This window comes from Bombus vancouverensis, chromosome 10 (assembly GCF_051014615.1).
Source record: "Bombus vancouverensis nearcticus chromosome 10, iyBomVanc1_principal, whole genome shotgun sequence".
In the NCBI taxonomy this organism is placed as follows: Eukaryota; Metazoa; Arthropoda; class Insecta; order Hymenoptera; family Apidae; genus Bombus; species Bombus vancouverensis.
Genome location: NC_134920.1, coordinates 10970272 through 10990412, shown reverse-complemented (window position 1 = coordinate 10990412; position 20141 = coordinate 10970272). Strand labels below are relative to the sequence as shown.

At 49.5% G+C, this 20141-nt stretch overlaps 2 protein-coding genes across 10 annotated transcripts in view; both read right to left on the bottom strand.

The window, feature by feature from the left end:
- Positions 1-13182, bottom strand: part of Wdr62 (WD repeat domain 62) — an 81758-nt gene extending 68576 nt beyond the window's left edge. For 4 of the 6 annotated variants that reach the window (XM_033337170.2, XM_076621947.1, XM_076621946.1 and 1 more), the window contains exon 1: positions 13028-13181. The gene's annotated coding sequence lies outside the window, so the exon portion shown is untranslated. Of the gene's footprint in view, positions 1-13027 lie in introns of all 6 variants that reach the window. The other 2 variants (XM_076621941.1, XM_076621942.1) reach the window with 1 other exon arrangement.
- Positions 13183-13375: 193 nt separating this feature from the next.
- Syt20 (synaptotagmin 20) lies at positions 13376-19413 on the bottom strand. 4 transcript variants are annotated; one of them, XM_033337088.2, is made up of 10 exons: positions 19256-19413; positions 17812-17953; positions 16152-16271; positions 15937-16028; positions 15718-15849; positions 15179-15376; positions 14763-14915; positions 14555-14675; positions 14308-14480; positions 13376-14246 (listed from the first exon to the last, which is right to left on the bottom strand). In XM_033337088.2, the coding sequence occupies exons 2-10, from the start codon at positions 17948-17950 to the stop codon at positions 14040-14042; spliced, it is 1335 nt and encodes a 444-aa protein (XP_033192979.2). In that variant the 5' UTR covers positions 17951-17953; positions 19256-19413; the 3' UTR covers positions 13376-14039. The 4 variants fall into 4 exon arrangements, with proteins under 4 accessions (XP_033192979.2, XP_033192977.2, XP_033192980.2 ...); XM_033337086.2 differs by lacking the exon at positions 19256-19413 and adding an exon at positions 18692-18833; XM_033337089.2 differs by lacking the exon at positions 19256-19413 and adding an exon at positions 18090-18668.
- Between the last annotated feature and the right edge of the window lie 728 nt (positions 19414-20141).

Below are 20141 nucleotides of genomic sequence, written 5' to 3'. Positions count from 1 at the left end.
TGCCGTCGTAGTTCGTGGCGGTGAGTAGCACTCGACACCGGCGACGTACGCACCTGGAAATAGCTGCAGCGTTAAATAACACCGTTTGCTCGCTACACGTGCCCGTACGCACACGTTGTCTCCAACGTCCTGACCCAACCATCCGATCTCGGCCGCTTCTCCTTTTCTTTCCATTTTATTTCCGATACGATCTTTTCGCTTCGACAGGTTCGTCGTCTATTTTCCAGCCGCCTCTCTCCTCTTCGTACGTCCTTTCGTTCTTTCTCGCGAGACAGAAGAAAACAGTACGACGGTAAGATACAACTACATAGTACATAAATAGTGCATAGTAGTGGAATTAGCTGACCCGTTTCCAGCGACCGAAGACGATTCCGTTGTGCCCAAGACCGGTCGCGCTCGGATCTCGACGATTCGAAGCGTCTGGTTCGTTGTGCAAATCTCGCCAAATATAGAATGCAATCCTTTGTTTCGCTCGCGAGATACAAAATTCCTTCAACGTTATGCGATATTGCCGCTCGGTATCGCGTCGCTGACAGATTCGAAAATGCCGCTTTGTCCGAGATTCTCGCTCGAACGAATGCCGACATCCATACAAGATTATACGTTTGTTATTCGTTCGTCCGTTAATCGATAAGCGGGTCGTATTCGTTCGTACGCAAACGAAGGTCCTGGTCGTCTCGAAAAGGTGTCCTGGCTTGCATCGGAACCGAAAACGCAGCGTCGAAACGACGACAGGCGTAAAGGGAGAAAGACGTTTAAACGTTCGCCGTGATTTACGTCGAGCCTTTAATTAACGTCACCCTTTTTTTTTACACGCCATCAACCCGTTGCTGTTTCCTCGAAATAGCACAGCAACCTGGGCCGTCTGTGTTCCCCGGGGGACGACAGCCCCGGTTAAACCGACCAAATTTGTTTACGAATTTCCATCTCTGTTTTCGATTCCATCGACGTTTCGTCCAACGTCTAAGTTACGACTTACAGCTTTATCGCCTGCATCTGCGTTAATTAACGTTGGTCGCGTAAATCGCGTGCCTCCAACCATCGAACGTGCAACGCAAACGTAGAAACGTTGGAAATGGTTCGGAAATCCTTGATCGACGATCGTTTCCGCGTAAACGTAAATGCACGCGTGTATCTCAGCGGACGATCTCGCTGCGACCGTGCGTCTTTCCTATTACGAACAACAAAGAGTTATCGCAACGACAAAGAAATATCGGAGTGAAATCGCTCGTGGAAACGTGGCTCGCGTGCATTCAGGACGAAGGTGTCGGAACGAGACACGCGCATACGCGACGAAACAGCGATTAGTCGCGCTCGATCGCGTTCCAATTATCGAAACGAAAGAAAAACGGAGTGGAAACGAGCGCGAGTTTTTCCTCGACGCGCGATGCCAGCTATTTTCGATCAGAGTCCACGCGAACCCGCGTCTTACGGAATAAATCTACAAACAGTGGGGAGCAAGGAGCGGGATTACGCCAGACTTTGAACGTATAAACGAGTCGACGGGACGGTTTACGCGGTTCGAAACTAACCATTCCGCAAAAATCTGACCAATAACATTTACCGCTGCCAGAGTAACGAGGTACTCGTCTCTCGCGCGAAGATACGTACGAAGATGCTCGTATCCGTAAAATGCGCCCATTTATCGAGAAACGTACGACCTATCGATGGAAGCGCGGATATTTCGGACGTCCTCTTTCGTGTCGATCGTTTCGTCCCGATTTACGTTTTCCTGCGCTGCGTACGTCGCGCGGTTGTTGCTGGACGCGCGTAAAAAGTGTGCGTTAGGGCCAGCATTGCTTAGCCAGGACGCGTCGCCGAAGAGTACGCAGAAAATCGAGACGTGCGTGTCGAGCGTTCCTCGTCGTTCGTCGATACGTCGCGCTCGATAGGTCGAAAACCGTTAAAAAGCTTTCGTATTCTTTCGACGCGCGTAATCGCGCGACCCCTCGCTAAGTAAGTTCTGCGGCGCGTGAAACACGATTTTTATGGGCCGACTGCCCAAACGAAACGTATCGGCCGACTAAAGTTTCCGTTTTCTGGACGCTGACGCGTAACTTTAGACTTTAGACGAAACAACGACAGGCCGAGGTCTTGCGACGCCACGTCTCGCACCGTGTTGGAGCGACTGTGTAGTAGTGTCACGTGTCGTACAGCGGACGAGGCGTTTAGCAGCGAGAGTAGGAAACGCGAAAGGTTTCGCTCGTTGGTCCCGGAGGACGAATCGCTAAACGTAAAAAAATTCAGCGCTTCGAGCGACGGTACAAAGCGAGGCGGTCGTGTCACCGTTTCGGCCCGCTGGCGTCTTAAACGCTGAATCCCATCGAGCGGCTCGAGGAGGAGGGGGATCGACTCGACTTTGACAAGATCGTCGGGTTCACCGACTCAGCATAACCGAGAAACCATAAATGACGATAAGAGCGCGCGCGAAGGAAGCGAAGAGGTGACCGGATATCGAACGACGTGGACGGACGGTATCGACGGACAGACGGGCGAATAGAAAGGGTGAATGGATCGAGAGAGAAGAAACGAGGGTCGAGGGAGACGTAGGCATGGCAACCACATCACCAACCAACCAGCCAACCATCCATCCATCCATCCATCCATCCCCCTGGCGAGCGTACGCTCGAGCCATCCAGTTTACAGCGTATCGCGAGTGTCGAGAAATCTGACACGGACCCACGCTAAAAATACGCGGCCTGTTTATACGGGAGCGTGTGTACACACCTATGCGGCGCACGCACGGTGAACCTGGAAGCGCTGCTGCAACGCGGGTCGTTTCACGATTCCGCGATTCCCCGTTTTCTGTTTTCCTCGTCCTGTGCCTCTCGTCGCGTTTCGTCTCCCATCCCTTTCGTTGCAGGTCGCACGGAGAAACGCGCGTTAACGTTACGCGTCAACCCGCTGCGTTTTTACGGCCGGCACGCTGCGACGCAGCGGCGAACGTTTTACGACGAGCACGCGTGTGTTCACGGTTATTCACCTCGACGAACCGATAGCTTCGCCTCGCGGCCGTCGCGGATCACCGAGTTTCGCGAAATATCGAACGCAACCTGCTGTTTCTTCGCGCGACGCTTCTCGGCGACGCGCTATACGCCGCTTTCTGCCAGTCGCCGGATTAAAAATAATGCACCCCAAGCTTTAAACGTCCCGCGGAAAACGTACGAGCTGCGTGAAAAATCGTCTGGCCGTTTCGCTCGCCCGTCGACGATGCCGATGGGACGATCCGCGAGTCAGCGGAATGTGCACGCCGCTAGAAAAGCTGTCAGTAGAGGGGAGCGATTCGTTCGTCGCTGGCAAAGCAAAGAGAAAAGATTGCGTACGAGTATTTCGAAGCGTCGGAGGTGGAGTTCGATTCCACCGGGGAAAGGATCAAATCGTAACTCAAAATCGAAATACTCGCGCTGTCCGCTGTGCACAGTGCGTACGACGAAGAGCGATTTATTGGCGCAAAAACGAAGAACGAACAAGGACGCAGCGGATTTATCGCCTCGACGACTACTCGAGCGATTTCGGTGCTGCTGTCGCGCGGAGCGGAGACGAGACGTACGAACAAATAGCAAGGACGTCGAGGAAAAAGGGACGACGAAAACTTTCACGGAGAAATGAAATAATTTCGCCAGCGAAGATCTATCGGCGAAGCGTGCACGATTCTAACGAAAACGAACAACGGATTTTAACCGCGTCGACTTTGCAGCTTCCCGACGATATATCGCGAGAAATCGAAACGATCTACGATCGGCCGCCGGTCTGGAACGTCCTTCGAGTTGCTCCGCTTCGATGTTACGATTAATTTCGCTGAAACGAGAAAAGTACTCTGGCGTCAGTCTCGTTCGCGAGAAGACGAGTGTTCGTGGTGCGAAGAAACCGCGAGTTGATGCACGGGAAGAGCGGCGGAGCGAACGATCGGCGCAGAAATTTTTGCATGTCGCTTCACGCATGGACGAGTCATCGCGCAATAAAAGAATTCTCGGGCTTTCCCGTTTCTTCCGGTTGACGGTCGCTCGTTGTTTCTTCGGCGAAACGCGCTTTGCCAAGATTTACCTCGCTCTTTTATTCCTTTGCAGCGCCCCGCTCGCGAACAAAACGTTTCTTACGACTGTGAAATCGACGTAAACGACTTTCGTCGCGTTCTACCGACGAACGTAACGTTACTCCACAGGATTGTTACGTTGTCGGAATATACCGCGTGCAGTTTAATCGGATCGATCCGCGACCGATGGAGCGTACCGCGGTTCCGTAAGTCTGCGGGCCGCGCCAACGAATCGCGCTACGGAGCGAAGATTCGCGCTAAGAACGAGGATCGACCGAATAAACGCAAAAGACGAAGACGAGTCGGAGAAAAAGGCTGAAACATGGCCGGCTAGAGATTCGCCTTTTACGGCGATAAAGCGAGTATTCGTAAAAGAGTTGGACGCGAATCGACCGCGCGGTCGCTCGATCTCGATATAAGGAACTAACTGGTCTTCGTGTCTTTTTCCTCGGCTTTTTCATTAACACCGCGAGAGCCGCGTGGATGCGCGCGGTTTCCCGCATTGTCGCATATGGCTGCGCGTCTGCACAAATGCACCGAGAAACGCGAACGCGATCACGCTCGCGCGGTTCGCTCTATAAGGATTAGCACGGGATTTCTAATTGCAGAAAAGACGATCGATCGACTGGCGTCCGAGAAGAAAGCCAGCCGTTTCTTCTGCCCTAGAATTCGGTCTCCTTTGTCCCGGAATCCACGTCGATATCACAGCTGAGATTTATTTGCCAGCAGCGACGAATCGTCTCTGTTTGCTCTCCTTTCACTTACGTTAGCCGACGTTCCGATCGTTAGCTTCTCTTAGGGAGCGCTCTTTCTAACGCGAGGTAACGCGCGTACACACTCGCGTCGAGATACGCGCGTGTACTTTGGCTACTTCGCGATCGTCTGGAATCGCGATACGATTGATAAATCCGCAATACGGGTTAGGTAAGAAGGCGCGCGCGTTCGACGATCGACAACGGGCGCCGATAATCGCTAGGCAAATTTAAACAGAGGCAATTGTTGCCGTTGGATCGGACCGCTTTGAAGACACCGACTCGCGTTATCTCCGCCGGTAACACGGACGCGCGTTTATACTCGATGGAAACGAAGTAACTGGAATTTTAGCACGCGTGCACAACTCGAGAACACCGCGCTTCTCTCCGCTCTGACGAACCAAGAAGCGTCGCGTGATTCATCGTTGCGTCCAGCTCGTTAACTTATCGTTATCGCGCGACATTGAGCCATCGATCGACTAATTGTCTCGGGAAATCACTGTTTATCTACGCGCGATCCAATTCTCTACAGATACGAAACGAGTTAAACGCGTGGACTTTGCGTCTTCCATCTTTGTATCGATTGTCCGCTATTCTTAAACCGAACCAACCTCGCGGAGACGTCGGCGCATTTGCGTAAAAAGCGAAACAGCGGGCGCGTACAGAAATTTCCAGGCGAGCGTCTACCGATAGACCCGCGCCGATACAGCGAACGCGTTTTCTCGTTAAAACGGAACGAGCCGCGTACGAAGTGGGAACTGCCGTGAAATTCGAACAGAAAGAAAGGAAGAAGGAGAAAGAAGTCTCGCTATCGACTTTAGCCCCGAGCCAGTAGATACGGAATTACCGCGGCCAGATATTTCCCGACCGTTCTCCCAACTTTCAACCGCTCTACTATTACTGGCTCCTTCCATCGAGAGTGTTTTAACAACGCGAAGAAAATTCAAGGACTTCGCGGCCGCGGCAGGTCTCGTGGGATCGAAAAGTTAGCCGCGCTCGAGTAACTCTTCGGAGGAAACGAGTTTTCTCGTTGGTCTTACGTTCCCATCGAATCGATTACGCGCAAGAACGCAAGTTCTCGGCGACGACGTACGTCACCTTACCGACGTCAACGTCAATCGCGACTTAATTAATGTCTTCGCCGCTTACGCGTAACGAACGAAAACACAACAAAGATACCACGTATCGAAGGAACACGCGCGATTCCCAAACGAAACCGAAACTTCGTCGTTCTCCGAACGAGAGACAAAGGCCGCGTTGGAAACGACGCAACGTCTCGTCCGCTGGAAATAATTTCGCAAGACGGATTTTTTGTCAGCGCGGCAAAACGCAAGACGGTTGTTCGATGAAACCGTTGTTACGGGGTAATACCATCGAACGTGTATATTTATAGATGCACAGAATGCGGAATGACTGCCTACATCGAAAACTGCATTCTAGCCAACCTGCCCGCCGACGGCGACCCAGTTATGCATCGGCGTTCTCGAATTTCCACTTCGAGACGTCCGTCGTCGTACGCTGTCCGCGTATCGATGAAACGACGAACTCCGAAACGCTCGTAAACGCGACGGATCGTCGGTTGGAACGATTTCTCGGTATTCCAGACACAAGCGACCCCCTATGCGCGTGCTTCTCCTCTCGAGTGTCGCGTATCGCGTGCGAAACGATTGGAATCGCGTAAACCAAGCAATGCGTGAAAGCGTTTTTACGTGCTGAAATTCGATACGCTCGGTCTGGAAAACTTAAATCGCTTTAAATCGGAGATTACGAGACTCGCGACGTTCAACTTCCGCGACCCAAATTTTTTCTTCGAGTGGATTCTCGTTCCGCCGATGCCCTGGTAAACGCGAGGTGCCCTGTTCCTCGCGACGAGCCAGCGTTCGTTACGATTCCAGGGACGAGAGACGCGAGACGAGCGTGGATTTAGCTTAATGGCCTGGGAACCGGGCGCGAGAATTATCCTCGAGCGGAAAGTACGGTAAAATGGTCAACGCGCGTGTTCGTGCGCGTTGCTGCTCGTGCAACGGGAACCGTCATCAGACGCCGCGAATGCAAAGAACCTCGTGGGCTTCCAGCCAGCCTTTCCAAAGTTTCACCCCCCGCGCGAGCCAAGCGACCAACCACCGCGTTCCGATGCACCGTTTTTTGGCGGAACGAAACGACACAGCTGCTTCGTAATTTTACGGGGCTTTTACGAGGGAACAGCGTACGTAACACGTTGACCGTTGGCTGTTACGATCGCCAACGCGTCATCGTCGTTGCTCGAACGGACGTGCCACTCGAAAGACGAACGCGCGGTAGCGACCGTCCCGTTGCGTCCAACGTATCTTTGTTCTTGTAACGCGTAAACGACGATCGGTAACTAAGCGACATAAAATACGTCTGTGCTTGGAATTCGAATTTAAATGGGAGAAAACCTGTATACGAACGTAACGATCGCGAGTTTACCCGGCTTTTTTCGTTGGCGAGCGAATCGAATCGAAACGATCGCGAGAAGAAAAACTGGCGTATTTCTCGCATCGAATATTTGTAGCATAATAGACGCAGTCCCGCTGGATTTTGTAGCCGCGATGAAACCGCTTGCACCGGACTCGCGTTACTTTTTCCCCGGGCAAGCAGCGTTTAACCGGAGAAACGAATTACATCGATGTACCGGATGCGGTTGACACACCGACGATCGAGCCGGACCGTGGACCAGAGCCCCGCTTTTTGTTCTTCCTTTAAGTAACCCAAATAAACATTATTTTTTTCGTGCCACCGAACGTCCACCGAAATAGTAACGATGACGCTCTTGATCCGTGAACGACGATCGCGCCAATCATTGTTCGATGGTATTTAGGAGACCGCCTATTTTCAGACCACTATTTTTGTTTTAAATGGCTTTCGCGACGTTTGCAAACCTCTGCCAACCGCAGGCACACGCGAATCCCGATGCATCACCGAACAGTCACGCGACTCTAGCACCTTACTATCCGCTTTCCTAATCGGGACGCCATTCTAAACCATACACGTATATGTGTACGTACGATCAAACGACCCATTATTCCATTTATCGTTCGAAAGCTCGCAGTTATTAATTTTCCAGCGCCGTTTCGGTTCTGCGCGTCGCCGTATCCAGATATCGCAGAGATACTCGCAGCTGGCAAGGGCTAGATCGATCAGCGTCAGGGTCGGCCCGGCAACGAGTTCGATTTTCTATGGAATCTGCGTTTAATTAACGAGCACGGACCAGCTGCTGCATTCTCCACTAGAAATTACGAATAATTGCCGAGTTTACGGACACGGCTCGTACGCTTATTTGTTTACGGGTTTTCGGGTATGGCCGTGCGTGCGAACAACGGTATCGCGCCGGTTACTATTGTTTAAAAACGTGTACGCGGTTCTCGAGCTATTCCGAAACATGGCGACGGATCTACGATACGATCAGACTCGAACGTAAGCGAGGTCGATCGAAAAATCGCGAGCAATCCGACGACGTTCGCGTACGAAAAGAGGAAACGAACGATATCCTCGTGGAAGCTGCGTTCTCTGCGTTCGAGTTTCTTCGTGGCACGCGTTCGATAAACGTTCGAGACAACGCGTAGGATAATGGCAAGCGACAACTTTTTTAATTCAACAAGCTGCGACTTTGTTGCGGCAGCGGCGGAGGATCCGGCAACTTTCACATAGAAATTGAAAAGTTACGCTTCGCTTCGAGTCGAACTTTTCGATTCGACGGATTTTCGTCCACGTTGGAAACTTTTCCTTCCCGATTTTCCAACTTCCACCTCGTCTGTCGAATCAAGGAATCGTAGTAGCGAGGCGACTCGATTTCGTTTCTCGTCTTTCTCTTCTCTTCCTTCGAGCTCCGCTATAAGCGTCGTTGCACTTTGCATCGATTTATTCGTCGCGAGTAATTGCCGCGCAATTGGCTACGAGTTTAAGATACGCGTTTCCACGGTCGCAGGTATAAACGAGACTCGCGATATTTCGATAACGCGTGACTATAATCGAATGGTAAAATATCGCGTTGGCAACTAAGTGATTGCGGATTTTGCCAATACCACCTAATGACAAAATTCGCAATCACTTAGTTGCCAAGCCGATAGATCGTAACACCATCTGTTACGTCGCGTGAGACGATCCATGCGACGTCCTTGGCCGTCAAGGGTCCGCGTGTCGTTACGCAGACCCTCGATAAACCTAAGGAACCACCATAAACAGAATCCTTTTAACTTAAACTCCAATCCTGCGAGTATTTTCGGATGGTCCTTAAAATAGCCCTTGGGTTTATCGCACGTTCTTAGAAATTACGGAGAAAGCGGATATTTGTCTAAAGGAAAAGCAGGTTTTTCCCATGAACAAGGTCATCCACGAGCCACGTCGATAGCGTGGGTCATAACCAATGGCCATCGCGGATCGTTACCCTCACTTTCCTGACGCGTTCTTAGTTGAAAAGGCACAGCCACACCGAGTTTTCCTCCGTAATAACGGACTTCGCTTCTTCTATTACACCAGGAGAGCCAACTTCTTCTTCTACTACGCTAGGAAAGTCAACTTCTTCTTCTACGACACAAGGAGAGTTTACTCGACTGTTTCTACGAGATTAGTTCAGTCAATACTCTGGCATCGAGTCGACAACTGCCAAGTCATCGACGTATCTACTCGTGCTTGATCTCGCCTACAGATCAGTCAACGTATTCTATCGGGTCTTCGTCCGTCAAACAATCGTCTGCGATATTTGTATCACACGTAACGGCGAAACTCATCGTTGTATTAAGTTGTTGGAAATATACAGGGTGGTCGGTAACTGGTGGTACAAGCGGAAAGGGGGTGATTCTACGCGAAAAAAGAAGTCGAAAATATAGAATAAAAACGATCTACAGTGAGATCCGTTATAACGAGACGCGATCAAGTGCACGCGTACCGAGCGAAAATTCAAAGTCGATTTTCTCGAAAACAAAGCCTCGAACGACAAATTTTTATTCTATATTTTCCACTTCCCTTTCCGCTTGTATCAACCCCCCTGTAGAATTTACAACCTGTTAATCGCAGTGTTCTACCACATCAATCACCCCAATTATCCCAAAAGAAATAAGGGGATCGATCTGTTCGTGGTGTCGATTGTTATAATCGTAACTGAAATTTACGACTCCCGTTGACGAGCTTCCTCGCGATCGCGTCCCCTCCGCGACTGATCGAAAATACACCATCGATCGAGTAAACGCGACAATTACCCGATGCCGCTTGAAATATCCTGCGAAAGCTTTTCGCGTGGAAAGAGAGTTTTCTTTATATCGCAGTTTTCCGTGATACTATTGTAAAAGACGAGGACGTTTGACTCGTGGAAATTACTAAAAAATACCAACTAAAATATCGAGACAGCGACGCGAGAGAAGAGACGAGGAAGAGTCGGGATACGAGCGGCGATAGGAAAAGGAAAGCGGCGAGGAACAGGCGAGAAGACAAGAACCCAAATACGCGGAGAAAGGGTTGGGAGAGACGCGTGGACGTTCCGGAATCTTTTTCCCATGCACGTGTACGTAGATCGAGCACGTCCACGTCGCTAGCCTCTTTCGTCGTTGCGCAAAAATCATTTGCATGACAATGAGCCAGGGCCGCGTGTCGCATGGCGTAGCTCGTCGGTCGAAAAAAAAATGCGCATCGACTCTAAAAAAAACCTGTGGGAAATCGAGCAGCGCGCACCGCCGGGCAACGCGCGTCTCTCGCTACGGTTCGCTCTATCAAACTGCCCGCCGACCAGTTTTTTCCCGACCCCCTTCTTCCAGTAACAAAGTTTCGTTTCGTTTGGTTTTGTTTCTGGAACAAGCTGCAGTCAGCTCGGCAATTTCTTAGAAAGTTCGTTACCGTTAATTCGTCGATGGTTGCGTAAAAAAAAAGCTTGCTAACGAACTGGTTTCGTGTTTTAAACTGTACAGAAAATGGACGGAAATCCGACTTAGAAATGGACGGTTCGATGATAAAAACATGGCAAGCGCGGCAAACGAAGTACAGGAACGATATCTCTACATATATCGTACGTACGTTTAACCGCGAAGCGTGCTTATTGCGGGTGGCGAGTGTTTCGAATAAATTTGACGAGAACAGCTTCGTTATTAACGCTAACAGCTGCGCATTCGTTTACTTGTTATACAATGTCGTTAGGTGCGAGAATTGATTAGGAGACGCGCGTTGACGAAAGCACGATGATAAATATATTGTTCCGCAGGAGCTTCTAAATGCGACGGGTAAACCGGTATACCGACGGCAACGTTAGCGAAACGCGCGTTGATACGATATTTCTTCGCGCTTACTCGCCGCGCTAAATGTACATACTTGCTTCCTGCAATTTACAGGTTGCATGTGTGGCACCCGCGACGAGTACAAATTTGCCGCGGTGTCGTCAAACGGTGCACGATGTAGGTATAGTCGTTCGAACATGTACCACGTTGGGATATCGATAATAAGCGCAAGATCGAGTTACCTAGTCGACATTCCTCGGCGCCGATAATAGCCGGTACACCAGCGTCGCGTCGTTAAATCGAATCATAGACGATCCTCGTCGGACACCGCGACTCCTACCGATACGTACGTATTTGCAGGATGCACGGGAAGCTACACGCTACCTTTTTTTCCTTCTGCTCTTTTTTTGCTACAGCCGCGGGACGTCCTTCGCGTGATACGTCAACAAAGCCAACGACGGTCTTTCGAGGAGATGGAAGAACCGCTAACCTGTCAAAAGTGTCCCGCGTACCGTTGCCATGCGACGCGTTTACGTCGTTTTCGCGTAACGTAACCGAAAGGCACGATACGAAATGACCGATCGCACGCGATCGCCGTCGTCTCGAATTTGCTTCCGAAGAAACGAACCGAAGCCGGCGGCAGATAGCGTCCCGAGGTAAATAAACAAGAGCAGAACGCAAAAACCAACGTTCTGTTCGTCTCGGAGGGGGAAAAAAATACAGAAAGAAACGGAATCGAATTAAATTCCAATCTCGCTATACCGGCGATCGAAATTTACGAGCAATCAAGGCACGGGTGCGTGCGCGTCTTTTGTTTTTCAACTGAATTTTCCTCTCGATGATCGATAATACTTTCAGCCGTATCGTGGTGCGCTCGAAAAAACAACGTACGATGTTCTATTCGCCGATGACAGGATATATGAGAGAACGCTCGTGGCTATTTACTTACAGATATACACGTATGTGCGTAGACGCATAATTTGGAAGCGGTGATCGGCTGACGGACCTCCCGCGTAATCGAACGTATAACGCATCTGCGACACCATACGCGTGAACCGTTGCGACAACCTGGCGCACGTTACGTACTAACCGTTCGGGAACGCGTTAATTGCCCACGCATTCTCGATAACGGCATCCGATTATTTTGTAACTTTCCTTGCCACTGTATTGTCTCATTACCGACAGCGATCTTAGATGCTTGATCGAGATTACCGCGAAAGTATACGGGATATCGCGATGCGAAAGGCTGCGCCATGAAACCTCTTTTCAAAAGAAGGGAGAATCGCGACTTAACCTAACGTAATGGCGAGCAGCAGGTAGGTAAGAGAGGACAGATTTCGAAGAGAACTGAACGGAGATACCTTAAGCTCGGGGCGAGTCGTTAAAATCATTTTGGTCGGAGCGAAACGGACAGAGAGGGGTGGCGACGTGGCCAACGGACGCTCGGAACAAACTCGATTCGTTGGGGATCGAAGTGCACAGGTAGTCGACATGTTCGTTTTTTCTGTGTAGCTTGACAGCAGAGCACGTGAACGGAGAATTCCAACACCGGATGATTTCAACGGAACTATGGAAATCTTTGCGCAATTTACTCGCAAACGATGTTATCAAAATGTTGCGTCGACGACTCGATCGCGAGAGGCTTCGGCTTTCGGGAAATCGGTGGCCTTCGAGGAGTTTTCAAGCATCTCGAACGGAGAATCCGAGCGTTGCTATTGGACGATATTCAAAAACGGTTGACATTACCGCGAGAAGCGGTTTCGATACTTCGTTCTTTTCAAACATGGATTTCGCGACTGGCGAAGCCGGCTGTTCGTTTTCCAATCGCGGCGTTAAATCGTCGATACCGTATTTCGTACGATAGCGACGCGTACAATACGATCCGAGAAAGATAGCCGCGTTAAATATCGTTCTACGTGGAAGGACCCCGGGAGCGCCTTTGGAGGTTACATTTCCAACGTAACGCTCTCTGACTCGCAGGAAATCGAGCAGGATGTCGATAGAACAAATCGGTTACTCACCGTTCGGCGAACGTCCGTCTCCTCGTACACGACACACTTCTCTCAGGTAATGTAACTAAACTCGCGACGTATAAAGGGATAACCGAATAATGTGAATACGACGAGGACGAACACAACACACTCACAAGTCACGAAACAGACTGAAGCTGACTGGCCGGGCACCCCTCTCTTCGACGTTGCTACGAGACCGAAGCGACGCTACCGCCCTCTGTCGGCGACACCGGAACTTTGCAACGCTCGCTCTCCAAACCCGCCATATTTCAAACGCGTTCTTTTCTTTTTCTATTTTCTTACGCGATTAAGTGGAAATCGAAAAAGACGGTTTAACCGATAATCACGGAAAACGTGTAACGGTTATGAACATATCTAGTACTATTTATTTCGTTACATTTTAAATAAGATTCGATATATTAACAAATATTTATAACATTTACAATTTTCGCGATCTTTGGTTGCACTTTTAAAACGTATATGTATTTATCGTATATATTAAGAAATTGCAAAATAAATATAGAAGTATGTTTTACGCGTTTACGTGTATACGTATAACGTACGATATAACGTTATTGCCCAAAATATACTATATCTACGGAAACCGATGAATATTACTCGAGCGCTAAGAATTTACATCTCCGAAAAACAAAAAGGAGATAATAAAAGATCGAAAATTCAGGTAGTTTCGAATAAACTGATTGAACAAAGTATCTCTACGTGATTCTTGTTTTCGACATAAATCTGCAAACTTTAGTCGTCTACCGACTATGGCACTGCTTAACCGTTTAACTATTTAACGCAAGCGTCTTTGTCTCTGACTTGGGGGAAGATACGATATCAGAACATCGTCCCTTTGCGTCACTTGAAGGTAAACGCATAGAACGGTCGTGCAAATATACTTTCGTATCGCGTTATCAAATTTCTTGAAATAGTAACAGCAGTATGCACGTTTATAGACAGTTTGAGCAATAACGTTGGATTATCCACTTTCCGTATTACCGTTGTTGTCCCTCGGTCGTTATTTCAATACGTGCCATACGGTAACTAGCTTTCTAGGATTTTGAAGCACGGAGAACCAGTGTAGCCTTTCTGTCGACCCTCTGACTCCCTTTCCAAGCGCAACTTTACCGATGGAAGTGTCCTTCGACTTTTGAACCGACGTTATCGAATCCTCGCTGTCGCTCGGATGCTCTACGGTGCTGGCAACAGGTTCGGCAGGCGCAGCCTAAAATATTTCCCAGTCACGCGACATTTCATTCGTAAAATGTATCAAAATTGATACGCACTTTGCCGCGCAATACCACGAGAAACTGCACTATGTCCAATTGATTGTACGATACGTCGAACGTCAGTGTTTCGTTGAACTCCGAGTGCGAATTCGCAACGACGAATCGGGTCTTCTTCTTTTTCATTCGTTGGCCTGTCCTTCCATTGAGCATCAATATCCTGACGTAAAAACCTGGAAACAACGAGCAGCGATAACAAAGCACGAAGAAAAACGAAGATGCGAGTAAGTTTACGTGCGGCGCTTACTAAAGTCGTTTAAACACGACACCGGTGGCGTAAACTTCACGTCGCGTACTTTCATTACGTTTATAGTCAGTCTCTGCGCTGTGGGTAAATAACTAATAGCTAATAAAATGTTCCCAAGCGCCTGCAACATGTAACAAAGAACGTGGTGTAAGCGAAGAGGAATCGAAGGAGGTAGAATCGTAACGTTTGATATATTTTACGCCAGTACCAAATTGGACTGCTTCATTCTGAAGTTGAACATGTGAATCTCTGGACTCTGTAGAACGTGCTTCGCCTCCTTCAGCGACACCCTCAGCGTGCTCAGCTCCGTGTCGTTGGCGTATCTGTCGCGATCGTACGCCGCAAAATCGAGAATCCATTCCTAAAAAGGAAAAAACGATCGTGTTACGCGGCGAACTCAGCGAACACTTCCAGAGAAATAGAGAAACGCGTTCGATCTTCGTAGTCCGTTTTCTTCGCGCAAAATTACGTATTCGACGTCGATACGTTTGTTTAAACGTTCGTTCGTTATGTAAAATATACTTTGTTCGAGCGAGTTTCACGGTAGATGCGTTTGACGAGTGACGTGTTTTTTAACCTTGAGTTAAAACAACGATAGGATTGGCGCGATAAAAACGTACGTACCTTAACTTCGTGAGGCTTTACGTTCGCCACGACGAACGTTTCCTTGAAAACGGGGCTCGCCGTGTGCCTGACACCCCTCGTGCGGAAACTGTGTAATTTCTGTCGGTTCCTGTGATTCCACGATTGTTTCGTTATGTTCAGAGCCACGTACGGTTCCAAGGTGCAGTTGTATTGCTTCGGAGGAAGGCCGGATAACGCCTGCACGCAGTGCAACGCTTAAATAATTTCTTCTTTCGTTCGAGAAGATGTTGCGAGTCGATCGATCTCGCGATTACCCGCCTTTCTTTCCATACGAATCGAGCTACCGTGCGTTTTGTCTGTCGCGCTAGAAATTCGTTACGTGGTTCGTTGTTAACACGGCCTTGAGAACTGTACGTATAGGCACAGCTGACGAAATATCGAGCAACGTTGGCGAAGTGAAACGAAACGAACCCGAGGCCGTTGAACGTCGCGAGTCCTTAGAGATTCATAACTCGATTTCCATTCTGACGAGAAAGTAGGCACAAAGGAGGATCGGATGAAAGGAAAGCGTTTAATACCTCGATACCAATAACGAGTTTCCCGGTGATAGTTTCGTCGCAGGGCGGCAAGTACTGCAGGCTTATCGTCAGTTCCGTCGGGAATTCCTTTTGCTTCCTCTCGGCTTTCTGCTTGTCCTTTTGCACCAAATTCTGCAACGTAACACGCGCCAATGGATCAACAAGGCAGCACGATCTCGGCCAATTAAAATGAAAATCGGCACGGTTAACGGAGCTCACCAGGGTGGACGAGGTATCGGTGCAACCGAATTGAGCGTTGTTGGAATTCCAGGAATTGCCCTCGATCGGGCTGGCGTTCTCGTCGATCGTACCTGCGCGAAAATCGATCAACTCGTTGTTAGCCAGTTTGAAGGAAAAAGAAGACGAAGAGGAGGCAAGAATCGGACACAACAGACTGATGGAGGAAACGGATAAGAAAAGCGATCGAAAGGTACCGTTGCTGCTGCCTTCGTACAGGCTACCCAATCTCCATGACCTGTAGCTGACGTCGTTCAACTTGACGTTTTCATTCTGTTTGCTCTTGACACGCAACGGCACACTTTTTGCTTCTCTCTCTGAAAAGAATTATTCTCGGCTTTGATTATGCAATTTGTAAACAGCCGCGATTGCTCGCCGCTAATTGCGCTTTGGTACACGTAGCGAGCCGAGTGCCGATTTCTAAAACGTTTGAACAACCGGCATTCTAGGATTCGAAACGTTTAACATGGTGAATAAACGCGTGTGAAAGGTAAAAGCTGGTTAATTTTGCGATTAAAAAGCGGAGTAATCGACATTTTTAATTGGCAAGTTCATCGAACTTGTAACCACGATTTAGGTGACGCGACACTCTTTGTCGGAGGAAAAAAAGATACACGTCCGATAACGGAATTTATCGAATTCTTGCGTTGCCTGGCGGATGGGCGTTTTCGTAGCGGCGCTATCGAAGACCCGTGTGCAGTTAGTTTGCAGGATGACATACCTAATTACGTAACGTCGCGGAGGAAACGAAGGAAACGTCGTCGTTTGCATGTGTGTATAAATATAACTGTGCGAACAATGGCGTAATGTATCAACCGCCGCGTACACACAAGATTCGCGATTCACCATGCAGGAATTTAAGCTTCCTTCCTTTCAGCCAAATAGCCTGTTCTTCGTTGGACAAATGTCGCTTGGAATAAAGGAATCGCGCTCCGCATACAGACGAATAATTTTATAATCGGCGTGGCGACACGTACGAGCTGAAGCGAACGCTATAATAAATAAACGAACGCAGGAGAAACGATCTACGACAAGTTTCGCGACCGATCCGTGCGTTCTTGTCATTTTAGTTTTTACGTAAACGCGTGCGAAGAATCTCCGTTCCACATAGCAATTGAAACGCGTCGAGCAGCGTTCCGCGAGTGGACAAACGCGAGCATCCGGTAAACCGAGCGATCGTCGGCGTATCGTCGAGCCGAGGCTCGAAGGCCCTTTGGCTCGAAAGGTATCAAAAGCGAGGCGTACGCGCGATTATTTTTCCCGGCACGCGTTTCATGTACAAGCACGTGTGCGCGGAAGCAGAGCTCGCGGACGTGCCGAGAAAATGAAATACCGGTGGCTTGGCTTAGTCGCCAGACGTTTAATCAACGCTAAGCACCGACACCAATTGCCTGGCCGCGAGTTCGGACAGCCGACGAAACGACGCGCTGTGTCGCGCTACATCCTCGTTTCGTAAACTCGGCGTATTCGTGCGACAAAGTAAACGATCAGCCGGCCACGGACGGCCACGTCGCTTCCGTAGATCGACGTTCCGATCGCAGATGGAACGCGTGGCGAAAATAAAATACGCTCTAATAAACTGATAAATTTCGACGAACGAATATTCGGTATAGTGGTCGGTATTCGAGTAGCTCCACCGCAGCGACGAAGCGAGCAATCGTCGACGCAAACTTTTCGTCGCAACTTCCAAACGAGCAGCCCTTAAGTGGAATTTAAGAAACTTTGCGACTCGTCGCTTTAATCGGGAACGCGATACTCGAGCGTATGGATCGAGCGAACGTTCTCAAAAGCTCGTACGAATGGCAATGCTTGTGATGATAACGCGATACGTGTGTGGCCGTAAACGGCAGGGCTTACTTCTTTTCACGCATTCGTATCCAAGGCATCCTGGCGTGAGAAAACAGGCGATCACGAGCAAGAGAAGGACGATGGCCAGCGCTGCCACTACGACGATAAGAATTCGGCCCCATGGGCCAAAAAGGTCACCGTGCACCATTCACTAGAAACGTTGCAAGATTACTACGGATCGATGTCAAAAGGAAACGATCGACGATCGATCGGAAACGCCGGTTGGTCGGCTTTCTAGTTTCACCGTTTTACGGTTTACTTGGTCCCGATGCGGTTCACTACGTTACCGAAATTATTCCCAAACGTTTATCCGAGACGGTGTGTTTCTGGCGGTGGACGCGGAGAGCAGGAAAATTACTCGCGTGTCGCGTCACGTTGCGTACATCTGTCGCGCAATTCTCGCGTCGGTGGAAAGAGGAGAAAGAAGTCGCGTTAAATGCGCGCAGAGAACACTTGTGCTTTTCGCGCTCGTTTCTAACCGCTGCAGAAAAACGAGAGGAAGCTTCCGACGTGGAGGAGCACGTCGAGCCGAATGCAGCCACCGTCGCTTCGATCTTTTTCCTCTTTATTCGAGTTGCACTCGCGTGCCGGGATAAAGCGCCGGTCGGAGGAAACTCACGCACATCGAGCGCACCGTGCGAGAAAACCGCGTACAGGTACATGGCGTATACCGGGCGAATTGAGCGTTTGTCTCGAGTCGACGTTTCAGCCGAGCAACGTCGCGAGGAACGTTATCGGCGGTTCCATGTTCTCCTTCCTCCCGGATATTACGTATCCTTCCCGTCGAACGTAAGACGCTCGATCGAAGCGAAGCCGAACGTTCGCGCGTCATCGCGATAAAAGTTAAAATCGCCGAGTTTCTCGACAAATTCCTCGAGACGATACTCACTCGGCCAAGACAGCGTGCCACGACGAGAGGATGTTTCGCGGTTTCGCGCGATCGGACGGCATTCGCGAGTCGTCGACGAAACGACGACGAAACAGACCGAAAGAACGGATCGATCGCGGTGACTTGGTGCGCGATCGTCAACTACCGGTGAACGACGAACGTAAGTACGCGGCTGCATAGAAGGAAGAACGAGTAACGCGCTATCTACGCGCCCCTCTCCCCAGCTTCGACGACTCTACTCTACCTACCTCCGCCGCGACCGCGGCCGGTAGCCGCCGGTGCGCGACTTACGTTAACGCATACAAAATGTACGAGCAATGGGAAAACGATCGATTCGATCTCGATTCGATCGACCAGTCGATCGCTGGTCGACTCTCGGCGCTGTACGCGATCCTCGTGCGAGTTCCTCCAAGTCGAACGATTTTAAACGCGCCAACGTCCGAGTCACCAAGACGATTTCACGGACTCACCGGCTAATTTTTCGTTTAAATACACGATTTACGTAATCGTTACGTGTCCTTACGAATCGCTCGGAACCAATGAATTTACGAACACTATACGAACCGTCCTGTCCAGATTTTCTCGCCACAGTTTTCTAAATAAGACTCGATCGTGCGAAAAGCACGGAAAGAATTCGATTCTTGGTTGGCATTTTACCGTAACACGCCGTTATGCGCGGGCAAACCTGAACGCTCAACGAGGAAACTGTGGGTTACGACTGATAACGCGCGCGCTATCGCGCCTGTGTTCGCCTTGCCTATCAACAGGACCGATGATAGAGCGCGCCCATAGACAATGCCATCGTGCATATTTTTCAACAGAACGTCGTCCGTTACGTACGTATTACGTCGTACGTACGCGTTTGCATTGTACGGTAAGCTCGAACGAGCGTTCACGGTCTCCTGAAAAATTAGAACTCGATCCACTGATTCGAACGCCGCGTCGAATAAATCGATTTACGCGCCACGTAAATTGCGACGGAAGGAACGTTGATAGATCGTTCTCGCACGCGCGTTCCCTTCTGACAACAAATTATCCGCTGTTTGACAAACTGTTCTCCGTGATAACGAGTGGCTCGTGGTAATGGTACGAGCGACTTAAAACACCTGTATATAGTGGAACAGAAAGTTTCACAGGTACGTCGCTCGATCGTTACGGGCTGCGCAACGATCGCTCGTTTACCTCGCCGACCATCGAAATACGACAAATCGTCGAGAGCAACGTCGCCCGAAGAGACGAAGATTCTTCTTTTCTCAAAGTTTTTCCAAACGATTCTTTACTCTTGTTCCGTGTATACGATCGTCGAGTAAAATTCAACCGGTTGCGTCGCTACACCGAAGCGATGCTTTTTCCCGCGCACACGGATATTCGTATTGTCGAGGTTATTGGATGTATAAAGAGAGAAACGCGTGGATAAATCGTAAGGTAGAAAATATATTTTAATACAGAA

What these genes read in the sequence shown, in the direction of transcription:
- Syt20 (XM_033337085.2), bottom strand. Translation starts at nt 18,869, where the DNA reads ATGCAGCCGCGTACTTACGTTCGTCGTTCACCGGTAGTTGACGATCGC. An exon ending in GTACGAAGGCAGCAGCAACG is followed by an intron (nt 16,029 to 16,151) that starts GTACCTTTCGAT and finishes ATTTTCGCGCAG; the next exon opens with GTACGATCGACGAGAACGCC. An exon ending in AACTCGTTATTGGTATCGAG is followed by an intron (nt 15,377 to 15,717) that starts GTATTAAACGCT and finishes CACTGCGTGCAG; the next exon opens with GCGTTATCCGGCCTTCCTCC.